The 24078-nt window shown below is 44.3% G+C and overlaps 2 protein-coding genes and 1 long non-coding RNA gene across 8 annotated transcripts in view; 1 reads left to right on the plus strand and 2 right to left on the minus strand.

Moving 5' to 3' along the window:
* The window catches only part of ATAD2 (ATPase family AAA domain containing 2), a 69253-nt gene extending 63689 nt beyond the window's left edge, over positions 1-5564 (minus strand). The window contains exons 1-2 of one of the 2 annotated variants that reach the window (XM_027132376.1): positions 5264-5372; positions 4567-4738 (exon numbers count right to left, since the gene is read on the minus strand). Coding sequence is in view for 1 of the 2 variants with exons in the window: in XM_027132375.1 (XP_026988176.1) it covers positions 5264-5431 (168 nt within the window). In the remaining variant the exon portion in view is untranslated. Of the gene's footprint in view, positions 1-4566; positions 4739-5263 lie in introns of both variants that reach the window. The other variant, XM_027132375.1, reaches the window with a different exon arrangement.
* Positions 5565-14315: 8751 nt separating this feature from the next.
* LOC113633812 (uncharacterized) lies at positions 14316-16181 on the minus strand. The gene is made up of 2 exons (XR_003438349.1): positions 15972-16181; positions 14316-15768 (listed from the first exon to the last, which is right to left on the minus strand). It is a non-coding gene; the product is annotated as an uncharacterized LOC113633812 (long non-coding RNA).
* A 376-nt stretch (positions 16182-16557) lies between these two features.
* NTAQ1 (N-terminal glutamine amidase 1) overlaps positions 16558-24078 on the plus strand; it is a 76792-nt gene continuing 69271 nt past the window's right edge. For all 5 annotated transcript variants that reach the window (XM_027132378.1, XM_027132381.1, XM_027132383.1 and 2 more), the window contains exons 1-4: positions 16558-16877; positions 18481-18580; positions 19371-19421; positions 23817-23965. In XM_027132378.1, the coding sequence (XP_026988179.1) occupies positions 16789-16877; positions 18481-18580; positions 19371-19421; positions 23817-23965 (389 nt within the window). In that variant the 5' untranslated portion in view covers positions 16558-16788. The remainder of the gene's footprint in view (positions 16878-18480; positions 18581-19370; positions 19422-23816; positions 23966-24078) is intronic.

A 24078-nucleotide genomic window follows, 5' to 3' on the forward strand; every position in this document is an offset into this window, starting at 1 on the left:
TTCAGCTGGAAACAACACTGCCTTTGCTGCCTCTATCTGAACAGCTCTCAGACCCCTTGTAGTACTTTTGGACTTTTTCTCTCCGTGCCTCTTAATACCACCTTAATTTAGGCTCTGGTTTTCTCTCCTTTGGTCTGTTGTGATAATAATGTACTAATTAAGAGCCCAACCTTTTAAAGATAGACTGCCTACGATTGAACTGTATAATCTTCTCCAAGTTACATAGAGACCTTAGTTTCCATATCTGTAATGAGTATAATAATACTTTATTTGTAAACTTTTAAATTACTATACTTCAATTTAAAAATAGGGACTTTCCTGGTGGCACAGTGGTTAAGAATCTGCCTGCCAATGCAGGGGACACGGATTCGAGCCCTGGTCCAGGAAGATCCCACATGCCACGGAGCAACTAAGCCCGTGCTCCACAACTACTGAAGCCCGCGCGCCTAGAGCCTGTGCTCTGTAACAAGAGAAGCCACTATAATGAGAAGCCCGTGCACAGCAATGAAGACCCAATGCAGCCAAAATTAAAAATATAAATAAATTTATAAAAATTTAAAAATAATAATTTCGGGAAAACAAACAAACTAATAATAGTTACTTTACAGGGGAAATATGTGTGTGCATATTAGGTACCGTGCCTGGAACACAGCAAATGCTATGTAAATGGTAGCTATCAGTATTATAATCTTTTAACTGGTCTTCCAAACTCCAGATTTGTTGACTATAATCCATCCTAAACACTATCTCATCAGATCTCTGTTCTAAAAGTTGCAACTTCTAAGCCTAAAATCAAGAACCAGCGCAACACAAACTAACAAAAATGGACAATAATGGACTATTATTGTCACAAAACAAGTACACTCTCTCAAATGCAGAGCAGCCCACTCCAGGGAGCAACAGTCATCGCCACTTGTCAAAATATCCCTCTCCATGCTTTGGCATACTTCACTGAACTGTACACTTGTCATTTTTGTGTTGTGATATGCTTCAAGTTTTAAAGTATCTCCCATAGGCTGTACATATCAGTGTCGAGTTTGGGATATTTTTCCAGGGTAAATAAACATACAATTGAAAAAAAAACAACCAAAAACAGTACCTTCTACATACTACAGTGTTTCATTTTACCTAAAAACATACCGAAGAATAAAAACGTACATAAACACAACCCAAAAGTAACGTACAATCATCACCAAGAAAACCCCTACTACCCATCCTTAAGTATCTCTTCAGCATGAGAAACAACCCTAAATTTAATGAATCAAAGAGCCTCAGACCTGTGAAAGCACAGAAATAGGCAATGGCTAGCCTGACTCTGGAGGAAAAGGGCATCCAAATTTATAAATAGGAAGAAAATAAAAGCTTAAAAACCAAAGAAACAGATTTAAAACAACAATAAAATATTTTCAGGGAACCCATACAAGTCAGGGGGAAAACAAACCCTTAAGCGCAGTTGAGTGAGATCATATTCAAAAGGTAAAAGTAAAATGTGGTTGAAATTTCCCCAGCTGTCCAGCGGTTAAGACTCTGCACTTCCACTTCAGGGGGTGAGGGTTCGATCCCTGGTCAGGGAACTAAGATCCCACATGCCATGCAGTGCACCCAAAAAGTTAAAAAAAAAAAAAAAGTAAAATGTGAAAATGTGGTTAATAAATAGGTAACTGTAGGTATCTTCAGAACTTGAAGGTCAGCCTCCAAGATTAGATGAAGAAAAATGCAAGTTAATGAATTAATATGAATAAATCCAACCATCTTTAAAAGGAACCTACTCTAAGAAATGCTGTCAATAAATGTGTGAATGAGACAAGGAAATACCCAAATACAATGAGGGTGGATCAAGGAGTTAAGTTTCTGAAATGCATGATTGATGTAAAAAAGCAAGCTATAATCAAATCAAATGTATTGAATGTAAAGAACCCTAATTAGGAAATATTCCAATCACAAAGGTATGTTTCATTTTTGGTATTGGTGGACTTTGTCAGCATGAATACATTACCCTTGAAGACCCAATCCCACGCTCACTAAATAACACCCTGATTGCAATTTGTTCTACGGAGGATTTGAGAGAGGAGTACTATGTCTCAAAAAGATATAATCCCTACTGGAAACCCTAGTCTGGAAAAGAATCTTTTCAACCCTACAACAACCAGGTGAGTGCTAATTGCTCAACCACCACATACCACTGATACAGCAAGACAAACAACAACAAAATATTTATTATGCACCTACTATGCTCTAGGTGCTAGGAATAACAGCTGAACAAAAGGTCAAAATCCAAACCCCTATGGAGTTACATTCTGATTTGGGGAGAGATAAAAATATTTTAGAAGTAGGAAATTATAGGATATTTAGAAGGTGGTAAGTGCTGGGGACCATAAAACAGAGCAAAGGGGCCTGTCAATGAGTGGTTTGCAATGTTAAACAGGGTGGTTAGGATAAGCATCATTGAAAAGGTGGAATTTTAGCAAACACTTGAAAGAGACTGTTTCATAGGTTCTCCTAGGTAGGACTCGCAGCTCTATTGCTTACTATAAAGGTGAATTGAGCAACTTATTTAAGAGAGACTTAAATAAGTCTCTTATTAAGGACTGAGGTGCCTTAGTCCTCTTACCTGCAAAACAAAGATAATCGCACCTACCTTATAAGGTTATGAGGATCGAGTTAATGTTTGTAAAATTCTTGGAACACATTAAGCACTACGAGTTCTGAGGCTTTTTTAATTTTTTAATTAAAAAAAATGTAAAAGGTAAAGGAATAGCTCATGCAGATATCCAGGGAAAGAGTATTCCCAAAAGAAAGCAGAGCAACTGCAAAGGCCCTGGGATTCAAGAAGCAGCTAGGCCAGAGAGGGTAGAACAGACTGGGTTTCGCAAAAGGGAGAATGGAAGAGGATGTCATCATAAAGAGAAGGGGGCAAGGAGGTACAGGGCTGCTTCTCAGCTTTTAAACTTTTACTCTTAGGGATTTTTGAGCAGAGGAGTGATCAACTGTTTTGACTTTTTACAAGATCACTCTGTAAGCTATACTGCGAACTGACTTTCAAGGGAGGAGGGCATTACATATAAGGGTGGTAAACAGGGAGGCTAGTCAAGAATTTATTTTAATAATCCATGGGAATTCCCTGGCGGTCCAGGGGTTAGGACTCAGAGCTTTCACTGTCAGGGCCCGGGTTCAATTCCTGGTCGGGAAACTAAGATCCCACAAGCCACAGTGCTAGATCAAAACAAACAAAACCAAAACAAACCAAAACACACACACAAAAACCAAAACACTATATTAATAATCCAGGCAAAAGATGATGGCTTGAACCAGCATGGCAACAATGGAGCAGCTGAGACGTGGTCGGATTCTGAAAAAATTCTGAAAGTAAAGCCAACAGAATCTGCTAATATGAACGGAGAGAAGAGTTAAGGATGATTCTAAGGTTTTTAGCTTGAGAAACTTAAAAGATGGAGTGGCCATTAAAATCGACTGTGGTCTCAACAGCTGACAATGACTGAGTCCTAACTATCAGCCAAGTGTTCAGGTAACCTCCTTACATGCCTGATCACATTTAATTCTCACTATCTTTGTGGTGGGTATCACCCCCTTTTAAGCATAGAAACCTGCTGATATTGGTAAACTGATATTCATAACTAACAGTTGTTTTTTTAAATTAATTTTTTATTGAAGTATAGTTGATTTACAATGTTGTGTTAATTACTGCTGTACAGCAAAGTGACTCAGTTATACATACATATATGTATATATATATACACACACACATACATTCTTTTTCATATTCTTTTCCATTATGGCTTATCACAGGAAGAAGTAACAGTTGTTTTAAGCACCTATGTTTCTTAACCAGTATTCAATGCATCATTACAGTCCCAGGAACTAGCTTTGTCCTGAAGATAATAAACACTCAAATATTTACTGAAATAATTAGCTGTTTCTGAACATAGGTTAGTGAGTCGAGTGACTGAGTTTATTGAAGTGTCCAGCCTCCCCAGATCTCTTAACAACTTCTGCCTGTGATTGAGAAACAGATCCTAAAAGTCAGGAAATTGTTTTTTCAATTCAGAATCACAATTTCAGAGACAGACTGGACCATTTCATTCCCCTCAGTAGAGGAACAACTCGTATAGGGCCTCTACAAAAGATACCACTAATTTCCTATCGGGATCTCTCTCTTACCTGTGGTTTGTCCCTCTCTCCCACCACAGGTTACCTCCCCTTGGCCTCTCATTCTGACTTCCCAGTTCTAACCCTCTCTCTGGTCCTAGTTTTCCCACCCCGATGACTACCCTCCCTTCAACAGAACTAGACTACTTCCTGCTGCCTTAACTTTACTAACGTTGCTTCCTCAATTTCTCTAACCCTTTGTTAGCGCTGTCTCCTCCACCTGTGTCTCTTTCAGCAGCTGGGGTGGGGAGGTGAAGGGAGGAGAAGCACTTTTTTCAGGAAGACCTGCACCTCCTTGGAAACCTACAGACCTTGCTTATAACCGTAGCATGAAATAACAGAAAGGGAAAGGTGGTGGCGGCAGAGAATCCAAGTTCCAATTTTCGATCTACCACTTACTGGTTAGCTTCTTGAGTCTGTTTTTTCATCTGTAAGAGCCATATCGTAACTATCCATTCTCATGGAGCTGTTATGAGGCTTAAGTGAAGAAGACGTACATGAAACGTTGCTCTCCATCTCTCTACATTATGCAACCTGGTATTATTCACTGCGTTCTGGTTACCGAACCCCTCTGGATCGTAAATGAAGGTCAGGGAACCTGAGTTACAACCTTTCTATCCCCCGCGGCCCCTAAAACACTTGTTATGCGTACAGGAAGCGCTCAGTAAATGCGTGTGGCTCGCGATCGCTGCAAACCTAGGGCGGGAGCCCGGGCGACTGGACAGGGAGGTGTGTGAGGTCGGGGGCGGGGCAGCCCCAAACCGAGATTCGGCCTCCAGCTGCACTTCGGATGCGGAGGGGTCTGGTTTCCTCTCGAGTAAAAGTGGGTGGTAACGCACCGCTCACCCTCCCGCAGTCAGTCCATCTCTCCACCCGACCCACACCCCTCTGGGGCTCGGATCTTGAGAAGCCTTCCATTTTACTTGTCCTCGACAATACTCCTCCCAACCTACCTCCCTCTCCTTCCTCTACCCCCAGCCAACTGTCACCCGGACCGCCCGCCCACCCACCCCACCATCCTGGGCCCCACCGGGCAAAGGGCCGCCGGCAGTCCCCAGGTCCGGCCCCGAGGGGCCCGCTCCAGGCCGGTACTCACGCCCGCGGCGGCCACGGTGACGGCGGACTGCTCAGCGGCGCCGGCCGAGCGGAGCCGCCTCCGGCCGATCTGCTCCAGGCTCAGGAACTCGCTGGACAGGTCCAGAGAGTCCGTGGCCGAGGCGGCGGGGTGGCTGTGCAGCTCTAGGCTGCTACGGAGGACCACCATCTTCTCTCCTTCCTCGCCCGGGCGTCCGCGGCGGGAGACGAACCCGGCGGCGGGAGACGAACCCGATGCCAAGCGACAGCCGCTCAGGCTCTTCCGCGCTCCGAATTCTGGCGCCACAAGCTCCGCGCCGACGGCCGCAGCGCGCGCGCCCGGAATCCCTCCGCCGCCTGTCCCTCCCACGTCGCCACCCTATCACGGCGGGCTCGAAACTTCCCTCCCATCTGTAGAGCAAAGGACTTTGGGCCGAACTTGAAGAGAATCCACACCGACAGGGTAGAGGACCCGAGCGGACAGTGACGTGAGACCACTCTCTCCTTTTTCTTAGATAGTGCCGGCTCGCAGAGCTCGGCGGAGGGAGACGGCAGGTAGTGGCGCGCGTCCCGTTTGGAATTTTGGCGCTTGGACGCCGTAGGGGGAAGGGAGGCTCCCGGACGCTGTGATTGGCTGGCGGGGCCTGGCGGCTCCTCCCCGCTGCTCCCGACACCTGCCTTCGGCTTCCCGCCACGCGGGATTCAAATGCGAATTGCAGAGTCCTTAACTGGAGTGGGAGAAAGCACTTGGCTTTTGACAGGTCTTGACTTTGATTCTTAAGAGCTTAACCCAAACAAGTTAAGAAAAAGAGAGATAAAAGAGAGCGGGCAGAGTATTATAGTTAAAGCGCAGGTTCTGTACCTAGAGCCAACAGATCCCGCGATCTTGAGCAAATGATTCACCTCGCCGGGTCTTAATTTCCTAATCTGTGTATTAACTCTAATTACAATACCTGAGGTTCTAAGATTTTATTATACCTTAGAACCGTGTCTACACATAAATGTTTGCCAACATTACAGAATTACAGAAGATGGCTTCTCTAAAAAATTAAAACTGTTAACGTGACTACTTTGAAAGAGATAGCAACATGCTGAATGATCAGAATGTGAGAGGAGCCCTACTGAAACAAACAAAAGCTATTTATTGATTTGGATAACCACATTTCCTTAATTCGACATGATTGAGCATCAGTTATGTGCCAGGCAGTATTCTAAGCACTGGGGATGCAGCTGTGAACAAAGAGAGCAAAAATGCCCTCAGGGAACTTAAATTCTGGTAAAAGGAGAAAGACAACAAACTAAATGATACGTTTGTTAAAAGTTAGTAAGTGTTAACAGAGAAATATAGAGTAGGGAAGGTGAAGGGAAGCGTGCAGTTTTAAACGGCGATTAGGGAAGGTCTCACGAAGTGTAAACAAAGACCTAAAGCAGGTTAGGTATATCTGGGAGAAGAGAGATGCATGCAGAGGGAAGGAGAGGACAGTGGGCCTACGAGATCAAAGAGGAAAAAGCTGCTAGGAGCCGATCCTGCAAGGCCTCAGCTTTCAGGCTTTTGCTTTTTATTATGAGATGAAAAGACATCACAGGGTTTTGAACAGAGGAGTGACTTATTCTGACTTTTTGAAAGAATCCGTCTGGCTGCTGCATGGAGAATGTAATATTGGGGACAAACTTATGCTTAAAAAAAATTGTTGTTAATCTGAAATTCAACTTTAACTGGTTGTCCTGTATTTTTATTTGCTAAATCTGGCAACTCTAGTTAGGAGGCCACTACAATTATCCAGGCAAGCGATGACGTGACACAGACCAGTATGAGAGCTGTGGAGGTAATGAGAAATGGTCAAATACTAGGTATTTTTGGAAGAAAGAGCACATAAATTTGCTAATTAATTGGATTTAGGCATGAGGGAAAGAGAAGAGTCAAAGATGACTCCAATATTTGGTTGCTTGTTTGTTTGCTCGAGCTAATGGCAAGATGGAGCTGTACCTAACTTAGAGAAGGCTCTGGCTAAAGCAAGTTTGGAGGGAATATCAGGAATTCCTTTCCATGCACATTTAAGATACAGAAGTTACTATATATTCAGCACTTAAAATTTGGTCTTTTAAGAGTTTAAAAAAATTATATTTACCACAGCATTATTTATAATGTCAAAAAGCTGAAAACAACTTGAATGTCCCTCAGTGGGACCTTAAGAAGAATAGTCATTAAAAATTATGATGCAACTCTGTGTTAATTTAATTATATAGAAAGTTGTGCATAGTGCATTGTAACTTGTTAAGAATGTACAAAGAAATAGATACCATACAGTTATATCTTTGTTTAAAAAAAAGTATATGTGTATACTTGCATCGGAAAAACCCCCAAAGAAACTACAACAAAATGTTAATGTTTAATTTATAGATGGTAATAGTATGGTTGTTGTGTAGTTTCTCTGTACTTTTCTCAATTTTTCTGTTTTTTTTTTTTGCACTAAATATGTATTACTTTTACAATAGGGAAAAGAAAGCTTTAAGATGATTGCTTAGGGGGATGGTGGTGGTGGGATGAATTGGGAGATTGGGACTGACATATATGCACCAATATGTATAAAATTGATAACTAATAAGAACCTGCTGTATAAAAAATAAATAAAATAAAATTCAAAAATTCAAAAAAAAAAAGAAGTATATGTGTATACTTGCATCGGAAAAGCCCCCAAAGAAACTACAACAAAATGTTAATGGTTAATTTCTGGATGGTAATAGTATGGTTGTTGTGTAGTTTCTCTGTACTTTTCTCAATTTTTCTGATTTTTTTTTTACATTGAATATGTATTACTTTTACAATAGGGAAAAGAAAGCTTTAAGATGATTGCTTAGGGGGATGGTAGTGGTGGGATGAATTGGGAGATTGGGACTGACATATATGCACCAATATGTATAAAATTGATAAATAATAAGAAACTGCTATATAAAAAAAATAAAATTCAAATATATATATAAAAAGATTGTTTACCCAATATAAATGAAAGCAGAAAGAACAATATTTAAAGTAGCATAGTGGGCTTCCCTGGTGGTGCAGTGGTTGAGAGTCCGCCTGCCGATGCAGGGGACACTGGTTCGTGCCCCAGTCCAGGAAGATCCCACATGCCGCGGAGCAGCTGGGCCCGTGAGCCATGGCTGCTGAGCCTGCGCATCCGGAGCCTGTGCTCCGCAACGGGAGAGGCCACAACAGTGACAGGCCCGCGTACTGCAAAAAAAATAAAAATAAAATAAAGTAACATAGTCTACCATTATGGTATGTCCACTTTTCTTTATGCATCTTATACATCGATAAACATTTATGGAAAGAACTTCCACCCAAAAGGCATATACATTTGTGATTTTGTTATATATTACCAAATTGACCTCCACAGAAGTTATAGCTGTCATTCTAGTTTTTAGGGTTTTTTTTTTAGGGTATTAGAAATATAATATCTTTTTTTAAACATCTTTATTGGAGTATAATTGCTGTACAATGGTGTGTTCGTTTCTGCTTTATAACAAAGTGAATCAGTTACACATATATATATGTTCCCATATAGTTTTTTTTTAATAAGCAAAGAAATAGAAATTTCAGAACACCAAGAGATGGAGCCAGCCAAATGGTTTTCTTTGTTCCTTTACTCTCTCTCCAACAACATTAAGAATTACCATACTTGCTTCAGCCTTTAGTTGATGTAGTGGGTTGATCTGTGTACCCCAACAGGATACGTCCAAGTCCTAAACTCTGGTGTCTGTAAACATGACCTAATTTGAAATAGGGCCTTTGCAGATGTAATTAGGGTCTTGAAATGATATCATCCTGCATATACGGTGGACCCTAAATCCAAGTCTGGTGTCATAAGAGAAAGGAGAGGAAGATCTGACACACAGACTCACAGAGAAGAAGGTCATGTGAAGATGGAGGCAGAAATTGGAGTGATGCATCTGTAAGCCAAGGACCACCAAGGATTGCCAGCAACCACTAGAAGCTCGGAGAGAAGTATGGAACATTCTCCCTCAGAACCTCCAGAAGGAACCAGCCCTGCTGACACCTTGATTTCAGGCTTCTGGCCTCCTGAACTGTGAGAGAATAAATTTCTGTGTGCGTGTGTGCGTGTGTGTGTGTGTGCACGTGCACGCATGTGTGTGTGGCGGGGGGGGGAGGTTTAAGCCACCCAATTTGTGGTAATTTGTTACAGCAGCCTTAGGAACTTATAGAATTGGTCTGGAATTGGTCTTTGGCAGGTCATTTCTTTCTTTTGCTGAAGGCTTAGCTATTGTCGACAGGAATGTCTTGATGTAGGAAAAGAGGGGCAGTGGAAACTGAAGTTCTTTCCCGTACTCCCTGACTTCCTAAAGAGGGTCAAGTGTTCTTACCTCACATGTGACAGAAAAGAGGCCTGAAGTAAGAGCTAATCATAATTCATTATCTCATTTGAGATGAGGTCATAGGTGGGTCCCTTTCTGTTTAGTAACAAAAATAGAAAGTAAACATCAGTTTCAACAGGGATTTCTTTCAAGAATGTGGTATATCTGACCTTACTTAAATTTGATAGCTAATCTCATTGATTTCACATGAAAGAGGAGAAAATCATTAATCCCATGGAGGTGGGGGTCATAGTCGACATTTTCCATGTTTTAGCTACTCCAAATTTAAACAGACACCTCTCCTACCTGAGAGATTTTCTCTTTGAGTGGGTTTGGGTTAGGCAGGGCCCACCTCCTTCAGTGGAAATCCAACAGGGACGGATACTTCATTTCCCTGTTAATCTGGCAACTAGGGCTCAGGCATGTTACCTCATCTCAATCAGTAGGTTGCTCCCACCTGGGACGTGCATTACGTCTTAAAGAAGTGACCCAAAGATGCAGGGGCAGAGATTATTCTTGGTGGCAGCAGCAGAGGGTACAGAGGCAGGGGCATTTAATGGTGGCATTCTCACCATCTGATTTTTGGATTGTTGGAGCATTTTATCAGTGTGACCTGGCTGTGCTTCCTCCCCTCCAAGTCCTACCCAGCCTCCCTCATCCCCATTCTTCTAGTAAATTTGACTTCCTGTTTAAGTTAGCCAGAGATGGTTTCTGTTTTTTTTTTTTTGCGGTATGCGGGCCTCTCACTGTTGTGGCCTCTCCCGTTGCGGAGCACAGGCTCCGGACGGGCAGGCTCAGCGGCCACGGCTCACGGGCCTAGCCGCTCCACGGCATATGGGATCTTCCCAGACCGGGGCACGAACCCACGTCCCCTGCATCGGCAAGGCAGACTCTCAACCACTGCGCCACCAGGGAAGCCCGGTTTCTGTTGTTTACAGTCAAGAACTCTATCTGGTATAGAGGCTTCAGGTCAGAAAAGGGAATTGTACCAGTGGTTTCCTTTTTTGTTTATTTTGTTTTGGTAGCATGCGGGATCTTAGTTCCCTGACGAGGGATCAAACATGTGCCCCTGGCAGTTGAGGTGTGGAATCTTAACCACTGGACCAGAGGTCCCTTACCAGTGGTTTCCTATAATGGACACTGCCATGTCAGACAGATACCCCTATCAGATTTGGAGGATGGAGGACCAGAAGAGGGGGTATGTTGGCACAGGAAGTGAGCCAAGAAGACACATCACAATTTTATGATGTGGTTTTCAGAGTTTCCCTCTTTTTCAGCCTCCCCTGAATATACTTCAATTTCTCAATTTTCCCATGTAAGGTGTGGTGCACAGCCCTCAGTCTAATACCACAGGCATGGGCCCTGGGACTATTGCCTCCCTCCCACTGCATTCTAAGTAAGATTAGTAATAATCGTATTGCGCTCCAACCCAGCCCAACTCCCCACCCTCAATGATGAGGTGCTTCCCCCGCCCACCCCGCCCCAGAGCTCACATAGCACATTGCTGCCTTAGCATTTACTGCTTTATGTTGAAGTTATCCCTTTAACACGGGAAAGTAGTAATCAGATAAGTGCAAAATAAAATAACAATGGGAATGCCAGGTTTTTTGCCTATATTTTTGTTTTTTAATAACAATGTGATATTGAGGTATACGCTTGTTTCTTAAAAGCAGTATAGCAACATGTATCAAGAGAACTGGAAAATATTTAAAACCTTAGGCCCAGGAATTCCACTTCTAGGACTCCCTCCAAACATAAATAATTAGAGGCATGGACCAAGATTTATGTACAAAGATGTTGACTGCAGCTTTATTTATAATAGTAGGATCTGAAAACAAACTAAATGTACAACAGTAGCGGAAAAGTTAAGTGAGCAATAGTCTGTCCATGTAGCTTTTTATACTGATGTTGATAAACTTGACTTTTTAGAAATGTTTTATTAAAAAATTTGTTATTAGAAAGTAACCCATGTGAAAAATTCAAGCAGTACAGAAATGTAAAAAATAAAGGTACAAGTCACTCTGTGTGATTGCCATGAGGAAAAAGAAGTTTTATCTTTCTGCTAGGGTTGTCAAGCCTGGAAAGTACGAAATGGGGCTGCCAGCAGCCATCCTCCCACAGCAAGAAGTGAAGTGACCTCAGAATGAAGCCAAGCACTGAGAAGCAGACAGAGGGGAGAGCAAGAATGCCTGGGGAAGTGAGTTCTGCTTCTGGTCCCTTGAGACCCTGGTTTCTGCAGCTCATCCTTTAACTGTGAGGGCCACTTCAGTGTCCTTCCTGTTCAATGGGCTAGTAAACAGCCTCTCTTCCCTTGACTTTTAACTGATTGAGTCATGACTAGTATAACTGGGACAGCTGCTTTGTGGGAATCAAATTATACTGTTTGTGCTATAATCCTATTCTAACGATCAAATAATTCTTCCAGCAGCATGAAATGAGGTCCATTTGGCATGAAGTGGGCTTGGCAAACCAGTAGAAGCCTCTAAATAATCACCTTTTTTTCATGGTCACAAATCATCCTGGGACTAGACCTCAAGTTCATCAGGGTATACTGTCTGGAATATATGTATTTTTCCTTTTATGAAACTGAAGACAGCAACTATTCATATTTAGTCTTATGTTATCTCTTCCAACATATTTTCTCAAAGATCCTTAAGAAAGGCTTTGGGGTCATAATCTAAAGCACTATCCGTATGCTAGAATGTAACTCATTTGAGTCTAAAGATTTTTAACCCATTTAAGGCAACTTGGTGATTTCTACCACCGCACCTATCTTGGCTTTTAATTTCTTCTTACTGCTATTTTCTTTGTTCTTTACAGCTTGAGGATCATTTCCTTTGATAGAAAATGCAAGCAAAATAGACAGACATTGGGTATTTCTGTGTTCTTTCAGTTGTCTGATCATTATCGTATCATGTGGTCTCAAGCAGTGGGAATATCTTTTTCTTCTAGCTCTTGATATTGAGCATAAAATACCCCCTCCCCCAATAAAAAATAAAAGCCCTTTTTGCTATTAAACCTGACTGTATTGTGTGCTATAGACTTCCTGAATCTCCCCTTTCACATCCATGGCCCTTTTTAATATCTTCCTTTGTTATGTGTTCCTCCTCCAAACCCCTGCCCTTTAACATCCTGATTTCACTGGGTGTTGGCTGTGTGAGTACATCTCTTATTTCTTCCACAGCCAGATCACTGGGATTTGTAGGTCAGAATCTGGGTCTATGCACCTCCTACTCCTCTGAAACCATATCCTTTTTTATAGCCTTTACCATGAAATTGTATGTATTTAAAAAATATGATCTATTTTTTCCAGTTTAAAGAGTAATTCCTGCTTATGAGACAAAGTTTAGAAGCATAAAGAGAGCACATTATGGCAGAGACTGCTGGCTCTCTCAATATTCATTCCCTCCTTCTGCTTGACATACTCAGATGTTAGCTGGGCTGCCCAAAATAAACCCTACATTTCCTGATCTCCCTTGCACCTGGGTGTGACCTTGTGGCTATCTTTTAGGCAGTGGAATGTGAGCAGAAGTGATGTGTACAACTTGTGGATTTTGTTCTTAAACCTTCCGCTCCTGCTTTTTCCTGATTTTGCTGGCCAGCATGCAATTATAGCAGATATGGTGGTGAGCATTCTTGAAATATGTGGACCAGGGCAACACCCTAGATATGGCTTTCCATCCAAATCTCAGGAGCCTGGGTAACAGACACTGTGGAGACACTACATCAGCTCTGGAATGTAAATGTTCAGGGTGTTATATGAGAAATGCATTTGTATCTCATTTAAACCACTACATTTTTGAGTTTCTTTGTGACAGTAACTTCACCTGTATCCTAATAAAATAAAGTCATTAATTCAACAAGGATTTATCCCAGTCACAGTGCTTATACTCTGTTCACAGAGAAATATAATAATAATCATAACTGCAAAACTCTGTAGTTGTTTACTACATAGGGTACTTCTGTTGTGCCAGGTACTATGCTTTTTGCACAGATTAGTTTATTTAATGCTCGCTACAGCTTCATTAGGTAGACACTCGACTTTTATTGCTCTCATTTTACAAAGAAACTGACACACAGAAAGGTTGGTGACTTGTCCAAGGTCATACAGGATAGTAAGTAGCTGAGAAAGGATTTGAGCTAGAGTCTCTGACTCTGGAGCTATTATTTTGTCTCACCAAGACAAGACTGTGTCATGGAACTGCTCATGGCAGAGGTAGAGTCAAGTTGAGTTACTTAAGATGATAATAGTATTGAAGACATATGACTAAAAAGTCATGACAAAACAGAAAAAAAAAAAAGCTGTGCAAAAATGGAAGGCAGCAATGAATTTTCCCTGGGAAAAGCTGCAAGTAAGGAAAGTGAAAGAGCACACATTAGATAGAAGATATGTATATCTTTTGCAAAGTTTTAGTGTGTCTGAGGAGTAGTAAGACACTCAGTGACAGAAGTATATGGTATATTGGAGATAATGGAGTGAAATTATACCATAAATTGTTGTTGCTAACATTTTTTTTTTAATTAAAAAAAAACCTATTTATTTGACTGTGCCAGGTCTTAGTTGCAGCAGGCGGGCTCCTTAGTTGTGGCATGAGAACTCTTAGTTGCAGCATGCATGTGGGATCTAGTTCCCTGACCAGGGATCGAACCCGGGCCCCCTGCATTGGGAACGCGGAGTCTTAACCACTGCGCCACCAGGGAAGTCCCAGCTAACATTTATTATTATGTGTCAGCACATATTCTAACTGCTTTATATACATAAATTTAGTCAACCCTCATAACAACCCTATGAGGTAGGTGTTATTATCATTAACTTCATTTTAGATGAAGAAATTGAGGCATAAAGAGGTGAAGTAATTTTGCCCAAGGTCACACAAATAGTAAGTAGTAGAACCTACCTAGTTTGGCTTCAAAGTCCTGCAGTAGTCTGGATCCAATAAGAAGAAACCACATGGTAGGTTAAACAAGAGAATTTGCATGTCAAGAATTAACTATGATAAAAGTGAACTGTAAGATAAAAGGAAACTATATGGTAACTAGGGCTGAGGGAGAGTATGCAAGGACAAATTTGAGAGGGGTCTGGATCTCGTTGGAGAAAGCAAGGGTTGGCTACCAGACAGCAGAGAAGTTTGCTGGTTTAGCCAGGCTGCAGGCAGTCTGGAGTTGCTAGGCAGACGGCAGAGAAGCGGGTGGAGGCGAGCAATCACCAACTGGCCCTGTGGGGAACCACGGGAATCTGGGAGCCAGCAGGGACAGAAGGCCTTCAAGAGGCCTGGGGGGAATACTGGGGTGGGGGGCGGAAGGACTGCTCAGTGTGTGACCCTGACCCCCAAAAGTCTTGCTGAAGGACAATGGGCAGGTGGTTGCCTGCAGGCCTCGCAGGGCTCTGGTTTCTGTGTCAAGAGGGCTGCATACAGGTTATTGCCAGGCTGAAGCTGCAAGGTTGCAGAAGGACCGAGTTTGGGTCTGTGGCTGGAGCGGACCCCACTGGATGTTTTCATGACCACACTCCTACCTCTGGTCCGGTCTCTCCTAACCACACTCCTAACTCTGGTCAGGTCCCAGAAACTGCAGGAAGCTTCTTCCTCCAGCGAACTTAACTGAGAAGGCTTAACATCGTGCTCACTTTAAAGAAGAAATGCTTAAAGGAATTCAGTTTTTTATCACAGAGCCTATGTTGAAGTATGTATTTGGACCTGAGAGGCAATACGCTGATAACTGACACAATGACTTATGTTCAAAGTCTTTAGGACTTTTGGGCTTTACAATTCATGAGACTGAGAGAATCTAAAAACCAATAAAATAAACTAAAAATTTAAGTTTTGATAATGGGAAATACCCTGATCAGCTATATATGTCACTTGCAAATTTAAACATTCAGAAGGATATAAATCTAAAGTGAAAGTCCTCCATACCACTCATTAACCAGAGATAAACACTTTTTTAAAAAAAGTTTTTTCTTATTGGCTGGGTTGGGTCTTCATCGCAGCACACGTGTTTTCTCTAGTTGTGGTGCGCGGGCTTCTCACTGCAGTGGCTTCTCTTGCTGCAAAGCGCGGGATCTAGGCGCGCTCATGGGCTCTAGAGCGCAGGCTCAGGAATTGTGGCGCATGCAGCGATAAACACTTGCAACAACCTGCTGTCTTTCCTTCCAGACTGCCAGCAAATAAACAAATATATGATGAACACAAAAAGGATATCATGAGGACCCTCTCAAAACTGTTCTTACTATGTTAAAAAAATCAACATACCTTTCTGAGCCAATATATTTGGAATTAACCCCCCTCATCATCCTCTCCGCTACCCCTCCCCACCAGACTCAAACTCAACCTTTGTTTTTCACACAGAGGTCCTCTTACTTCACTTGCACACGTGGAGTCTTCCGAGTCTCATCTGCCACAGCCGGCAACAGGTTACAGGGTCTCGGACTCCTCGGAGACTCATGAAGCACCGTTCACCAACTCCAAGCCCTCCCCTGACTCGTGTCTCAAGCGGCCAGCCGGTGACCCCCTTTTCCCCCACGCTGACTGCAACCCCGCTGTTCCCAAAACCTCCAGCAAGCCTGGCGCCGCAGCCGCTCTAGGACCACGTGCCGCCCCGCCCCGCCCCTGGCCCACCCCGCCCCGCCCCTGGCCCACCCCGCCCCGCCCCTGGCCCCACCCAACTGGGGGGTCTCGCCCACCAGAAACCACGCAGTCCTCCTCGCCCTGGGCTCCGCCCACTGTGAACTCACGCCGCTCACCCAACCCCGGATCCGCCTACGTTGCCCTGGCTCCACCTTCACGGGACCAGCACTGCGCGCCTCGAGCTCCGCCCACCTCGTCCCAAGCTTCGCACGCCGGGAGATTGCGTCGCTCGCCCCGCCCAGGCTCCGCCCAACAGGGCAGCGCTCGTCCGCCCACTGACCACACCCCCCCACTCCCGCCCCGACTCCACCCTTCCGGAATCTGCAACGCGCGTCTCAAACTTCTTGCGCGGGGATCCTTCGCGCCCGCTCGCCCAGGCTCCGCCTACCCTGCCCCAGGCCCCACCACCCGGGGACGCCACCAGCGGCCTCAAGCTCCGCCCACTCCGCCCCGCGAACCCACGTTGCGCTTAGTGCGCCGACGCCTTCGCTGAAGCCCGCCCGCGGGGCTCTTCCAGTCGGTTCGCCTCAGGCCTGTGCCGAGGCCCGCCATGGAAGGGGACGTCTCCGCCGCCGCAGCCGCCCACTACCAGCCGGCCAGTCCCCCGCGGGACGCCTGTGTCTACAACAGCTGCTACTGGTGAGGGGGAGCGGGGTCGGCTCCCGGCGTCTCCCTGGCCCGCTCGGCCGCGGCGTCGTAGCCGAGCCCCGCCTCTTCCCGGCCCCTCCCCGGGGCCGCTCTGGGCCTTGGCGGGCGAGTGTTCCGGTTTGAGGGGAGGAGGGAGTGGGGAGCGGGAGTGGCAGCCCTTGTTCCTTGAGTCGAGCGTGGGCGTTTGGGTGTGGAGGGGGCGGTATTCGCCAGGAGTGGTAGGGTCGGTGGTGCGTTACTTCTGCCCGGCTTCTTTCGCTTGGACGTTTGTCAGCAGATCTCGGGGCTTGGGCGGCCAGGAAGGGGGTTGGAGGCGGAGGGTGGACCGCAGAGAGCATTTGGAAATTATTCTGCTGAAGCCTGCGTGGTTTCACACTGATGTGAAGGTCATCTTAATTTTGGAAGAGAATGAAAGCGCAGAGATCCTACAGTAACATTACCAAGATCACCCAGCTAATAGCAGCCCGGAATCCAATTCAGTCCCTTTTGTACCAGAAACCAGGATCTGAACCGCCGTGTCGTCATTATAATAGTGGTTACATTTACACGTAGCACTTGATATATGCCAAGAATTGTTCTGAGACGTTTATGTCAACGAAGTAATGTGAGCCCCACAGTTACACGAGGAGGTCGGTACTGTTGTCCCCATTTTAAAGGTGAGCACGTTGGAGCATGGAGGGATGCAAGTAATTTGCCTAAGGCCACATAGCTTGTGAGTGAAGGAATGGGGATTTACACGCAGAGTTCGGCTCTGGAGTCCACACACTGCACCCCTGTCCTAGGCCACCTCTGTGGCTGAATCACCACTCTTATCTTGGTCCTTTTCATACCCACACCTGCCTTTCCCTTGCTTGAATAATGACTTCTAACCCCACTTTCCAGTCCCTGCACAAAAAACCTTAGGGTCCTCTATAACTTACCTTTCCCTCCTTCAGATGGTCACCCCACCGATGCTGTGGAGCTCACCATTTGTTCAGCTCTGACTGCATGTCAGGCCTAGTGCCAAGTACTTCCATCCATGCTTAGGAGATAGGTCTTTTGTTATCATTCTCCTCATGAAAAGACTGAGCCACAGAGAGGCCTGTTGTTTGCCCAGGGTCACACATCTAGCCAGTGGTGGTGCTGAACCTGGAACCTCTGTAAGGGTGGAGCCATGCTTCTTCTGCCCTGTCTCCCACCTCAGTCCTGTTAGTTCTTGTCCCTCACATCCATCCGTTGTTGTTGTTTTTTTGTGGTACATGGGCTTCTCACTGTTGTGGCCTCTCCCGTTGTGGAGTACAGGCCCTGGACGTGCAGGCTCAGCGGCCATGGCTCACGGGCCCAGCCGCTTCGCGGCATGTGGGATCTTCTCGGACCGGGGATTGAACCCGTGTCCCCTGCATTGGCAGGCGGATTCTTAACCACTGTGCCACCAGCAAAGTCCCTTGCTGGGGATGTTTTTGAGAAGGTTCAACTGTTAGCCAGTTGTTGGATGAGATGGTATTTCAGGTCTCTACCAATTTTTTTAAATGTCATTATCAGTCTTTTGGGCAAATTTGAAAGACATAGAGTGTTCTTGTTTAATTATATTGATTAAACAATTACTTTATTTCAGTGAAGAAAATATTTGGAAGCTCTGTGAATACATCAAAAACCATGACCAGTATCCTTTAGAAGAGTGTTATGCTGTCTTCATATCTAATGAGAGGAAGATGGTAAGTTGGGGAGTGATTGTGGAAATTTAGGATTACATTAGAAGCTAAATAGACCATGGGTTTAGCACTGTTCTAAAATGTGCCTTATAAAATACAGCAACATTTTAAAGTTCGTTTTTGAATGAGATTTTTTCCCTACCAGGACATGGTTGAGTTAGTAGAGCTTAGTCCCTTACTTGCAGGTAAGGAGATATGTGATGGTATGTTTATGCAAATAAAATCCCCTTTCTTTAGGTATTAAGTTAGAGCTTTTAAAATTAAACTTAATTTTTAAATTAAGTTAGAGGCACATATTCTCAGGTTTGAAGTAAAGGTTTCTTTGTTTCTGGAGTTTTAATGGAACTGTAGTAAACTTCTATGAAGTATTAAGAAAATTAAGCCCTTAATATTTTGTAAAGCACTTTTGTGAACATCATCTTGTTTGACCCCAGTGGAAACCCTGTGAAGTAGACAAGGTCCAGACAGCTGTCTCTGTTTTATAGATGAGGAAATAGAGACTCAGGGAGGTCCCATGAATAATTAAGTGGGAAAGCAAGATTTGAACTTGCCAGGAATTCCAGTTCCTAGTTTAGGTCTCTTTCTACTCTCCAGAAAACACCTTGTAATTAATTATTGCTCCTTCATTGTTAAGGACACTTGGAAGGATTTGGATTTCTTCTTATCCATTCATTCTTTCACCTTGATTGTTGGTTGCCTAGAAATATTTTATTTTTCATGTATGTATTGCTTTAAAGAATTTAGTAGTGGTTTAACTGAAGTTGTGGCTTAGGAGAGTTATTGTATTTTGTAGATACCTATCTGGAAACAACAGGCAAGACCTGGAGATGGACCTGTGATCTGGGTAAGGTGGTCAACACAGACAGCTTCTGATGCAATAGTACTTGTAATCCATGAGTGGTCTTTATGTTTTGGTAGAGCAGAAATAATGGGGCAGTAGAGAAAGACTATGATAATTATTAATAATTTGACTTCTTGACGATAGATGTTATTTGGTCTAAGGTAGAAGCACTTATGGGCATGTTTTCTTTTAATTTTGAAATTATTATAGGAATGATTTTAAATGGCTGATGTAGCAGATATATTCGTTATCTAGACTCTTGTCTATGTAGCACTGGAAGGAACTTGAGCATTATCTAGTCCAGCTGCACAGTAGAATTATCCAGAGATTGTTAAAAATACAGGTTTCTGGGAATTCCCTGGCAGTCCAGTGCTTAGGACTCAGGGCTTTCACTGGCAGGGGCCTGGGTTCAATCCCTGTTCGGGGAGCTAAGATCCTGCAAGATGTGCGACATGGCAGAAAAAAAAAGAAAAAAGAAAAAAAAATACAGGTTTTTGATCTAGTCGATCTAGAGGTTCAGGAATTAGTGTTCTTAGTAGACTTCTGAGTGAACATGACTGGCATTTGGAAAACATGGATCTGCGCCGACCCCTTCATTTTTCAGGTGAAGAAAGAAGCCAAGAAAGGCAGAGTGAATAGCTCAGGGTCATTAAGCTGATCATTGGCAGGGCTGGGTCCTTTCCAGTACACATCCATATGTCACCTTAAACTGGTCCCCTGAAGAATGGAATTGTTTATGCTAAGAAACATGAAGATAAAGTAAAACTCCATTCATGATAATGCAACAAACATCAGGTTTCTGATGCTTATTTAGAATAAGATATCATTTGAATTGGCTTCATTCATTTACTTAACATATATTTATTGAGTGCCTCTTATATGCCAGGCACAAATAGACTGAAATCCTTGGCCTCATGCTCTTGCTTCCTTCACCAGCAGGGGATCCTCTGCTCTAACATTGAAGCCCAAATCCAGCAGTGTTGGGTTAGGAGTGCAGGCTGAGTTGGACACATGGGGGTTAAACCCCAGTCCTCCCATTGGTGGGCTGTGTGAGCTGGACAGGTTATTTACGCTCTTTCTTCGGTGTCTTCCTCTGGTCACTGGAGGCTTTAGTGAAATAATGCATTTGAAGCATTGTCCTGGTATCTGGTACCAGTGCTCCAGAAGAGTTAGCTATTATTGTTAGCAGAGCTACAATAACCCCAGTTGCGGACTGTCCATCTGCCCTAGCAATCATGCCCATTGCTGAAGTGCTCAGCTGATTTTGAGTCACGGTCTTGCTTCCTGTCTTCAGGAAACTTGTAGGGAAAGGACCTGTCCCCCTTTACACAGCAGCTCATGACGGTTCAGTGTGGGGAACCTTGTTTCAGGAAGTCTCCCCACAGATTTTCTATGTGGAGCAAGTCTCTGGCAGATTGATCTGGGCCTCACTGCTGTTCTGTTGCAGGGAATGGGTAGGCTTCCCTAAGTGGGTAGAGGCACGATCCCCAGAGAAACAGATCACTTTCTAAGCGGACATCCCTGCCTCTAGCCCCACTGGGTCTTTACCAGGCATTTGGACAAGCTCTGTACCCAACTCAGAGAGTGAGGCTATTGCTGGAATCTGCATTCCTTGGTTCCGCATCTCTGCCGTGAAGGTGACTCCTAGTTGAGGCCTGCTTTCCCTCTCGAGTTCACCAGCCATCTGTTACGTAGGAATATGGACCCGAGCTAACCAGAAGGGTATTCCTTGTTTATGCCTTTTCCTCTCTTTTTTTTTTGGGCTGCGCCTCGTTCCCTGGTCTTAGTTCCCTGACCAGGGGATGAACACACGTTCCCTGCAGTGGAAGTGTGGGGTCTTAAACACTGGACCGCCAGGGAAGTCCCTGTTTGTGCTTTTCCACAAGTTGTGTCCTCCTTCTGGGAAGCTCTCCCCTTCAGGCAAGAGGCAGTGACGGCAGCCTTTCCTCAGTGAAATGCTCCTTAGCAGTTGCCTGCCTTTTCCTCCCCGCCCACACACCCCTTGCCTTGGTTGGCTTTTTTTTTGTGTGGTACGCGGGCCTCTCACTGCTGTGGCCTCTCCCTTTGCGGAGCACAGGCTCCGGACGCGCAGGCTCAGCGGCCATGGCTCACGGGCCCAGCTGCTCCGCGGCATGTGGGATCTTCCCGGACCGGGGCACGAACCCGTGTCCCCTGCATCGGCAGGCGGACTCTCAACCACTGCGCCACCAGGGAAGCCCTTGGTTGGCTTTTTATAAGGCTGATTATTTACATAGTAGTCTCATTAATTCTCTCAGTAATACTGTGAGGTAGACACCACAGTTATCTCCGTCCTGTAGAGGAGGAAGCTGGCTAGTGGTGGGGCTGAGGCTGAGCCAGGTTACCCCACTTCAGGCGCCTGTGCCTGCACGCTCTCCTACCTCTGCTGAATTACCTCATCATCTCACCGTTCTGCAGCAGTTGACCTGTGTTTCCCCCTCGCTTCTCTAGGAACTCCTTGAGGGTAAGGACCTATCTTTCTCATCTTCGTATCTGTATTTTAATAGCATGGTTTCCCACAAAAAAATAAGGAGTACATATTTAAAAAAAAACTGTAATATAGGGTAGAAGATGTCAAGAGAGAAACAAATTTTGGATACGGCGGAGACTGCTTCTGGCAGGGGTGGGAAAAGATGAAAGATGGGCTCATGGGGAAGAAAGCATTTGAGTTGGAGCTTGAGTGACAGATGTGGGGAGAGCGGAGGAGAAGGTGGTGCAGATGGGGCCGAGTAACGTGAGCAAGCCTGGGGGAAGGGAGTCGTGGACTGTTACCGGGGGAGCAGCGCTTAGTTCATGTATCTGGAGGGTAGGATGCATTAAGGGGAGGACAGGGAATAAGCTTTCATTTCTGATGCTATTCTGATTTCTAAGATAGAACTGGAGCCAAAGGAAGCACTTTCAGCTCTGATGGTACAACATCTCCAGTCTCAATTATGTTCCCCACCTCACAGGGTCGAATGAAACATCGTTTGAGAAAGTGCTTTGTAAGCTCTGAAGTACTAGAAATATCAGATGGTATTTCTAACATTGTATTGATGTGATTGAACTTTTTATCTCGCAGTGCTGTTCTCTGTGAGAGCATTTTTCTTCTGAGGAGCTCTAAGCATCACACTGCCCTCATGTCCATTGATAAACCTCCCTGACGTCCCTTCCAGCCCTTAGCTGGTTTGGGCAGTGCCCCGTGTCCGGGAGTGAGAGTGAGAATTCACCTGTGCGCTGGGACCCAGCTGTGCAGGAGAAGCTCTCTGTATTCTTCTTCCTTAATGGCTACATATTAGGGCTTGGCTGACTTAAAACCAATAACAACCGCATTTTAAAGTCCTTCCCCTCTCCAGGCTCACCTCAAGCTGTCCCGTTTGTTAATGGTTTGGAGGATATCCTTGTAGACTTTTTTCTCTGTACTCATATGCATGCATGTGTACTTCTGAATGCACATGTCTGTCTTTATATACACATAAATTAAAAAAATAATAAAATAATATACATAATCTGCAGTTTGCTTTTTCCATCCAACTGTGTAACATGGACTTAGTCCAATTTCCACAAAAATTTACCTACTTCTCTTTAGCAGCTGCGTAGGACTCCATCTTATGACTGCATCGTGGTTTGTTAACCATTCCCCTCTTGGTGGACTTTTGGTTGTTTCTGAATTTTCAGTGTTATAAACAGTGCTGCAGAGATTTGCTTTGTTTATATACCTTTACATGCATGTGGCCATTTTTCTATAGGCTGGATCCCTAATGGTAAAATTGCTGGATCGAAAGGTGAACATTTAATGTACATGAACATTTCCACTATTTGACTGTTCCCTGTCGCTGGACATTTGGTCTGTTTTCAGGGTTTTGTGTTTGCTTTATTTTGCTATTATAAGGAGGACTGTCTTAGTCTTGTATATGGTTTTTTGTTTGTTTTTAAGCCTTCAACTTTATTTTTTTTAAGATTTATTATTTATTTTATTTATTTTTGGCTGTGTCGGGTCTTAGTTGCGGTACGTGGTATCTTCGTTGAGGCATGTGGGATCTTTTGTTGGGGCATGCGGGCTTCTCTCTAGTTGTGGTGTGCGGGTTTTCTCTCTCTAGCTGTGGCGCACAGGTTCCAGAGCACATGGACTCTGTAGTTTGTGGCATGCAGGCTCTCTAATTGGGGCGTGCGAGCTCAGTAGTTGTGGCGCACGGGCTTAGTTGCCCTGCAGCATGTGGGATCTTAGTTCCCTGACCAGGGATTGAACCCATGTCCCCTGCATTGTAAGGATTCTTTACCACTGGACCACCAGGGAAGTCCCTTGTATCTGTTTTTGATGATATATATGCATTATTACTATAACCTTGGAATACACCATCATAAGGTAACCTGGTTAACTTCAGCAACTTTTACTTCTAGGATTACCATGTTGTCTTGCTTCATGTTTCAAGTGGAGGACAGAGCTTCATTTATGATCTTGACACTGTCCTGCCATTTCCCTGCCCCTTTGATACTTATGTGGAAGATGCCTTTAAGTCTGATGAGGACATCCATCCACAGTTCAGAAGGTGAGGAAATTCAGGGTGGATTTACCTTACTTTCTGAAGTTGGACCTTGACAATTAGACAGTTACTTTGGGTGTTTGTTTTTGCATTGGTTTTGTAAAGATCACTTGTCTTCA

The sequence above is a fragment of the Aethalodelphis obliquidens genome, unplaced genomic scaffold (genome assembly GCF_003676395.1).
Source record: "Aethalodelphis obliquidens isolate GAN/ISIS:26980383/991018 unplaced genomic scaffold, ASM367639v1 scaffold41, whole genome shotgun sequence".
NCBI classification, from domain to species: domain Eukaryota; kingdom Metazoa; phylum Chordata; class Mammalia; order Artiodactyla; family Delphinidae; genus Aethalodelphis; species Aethalodelphis obliquidens.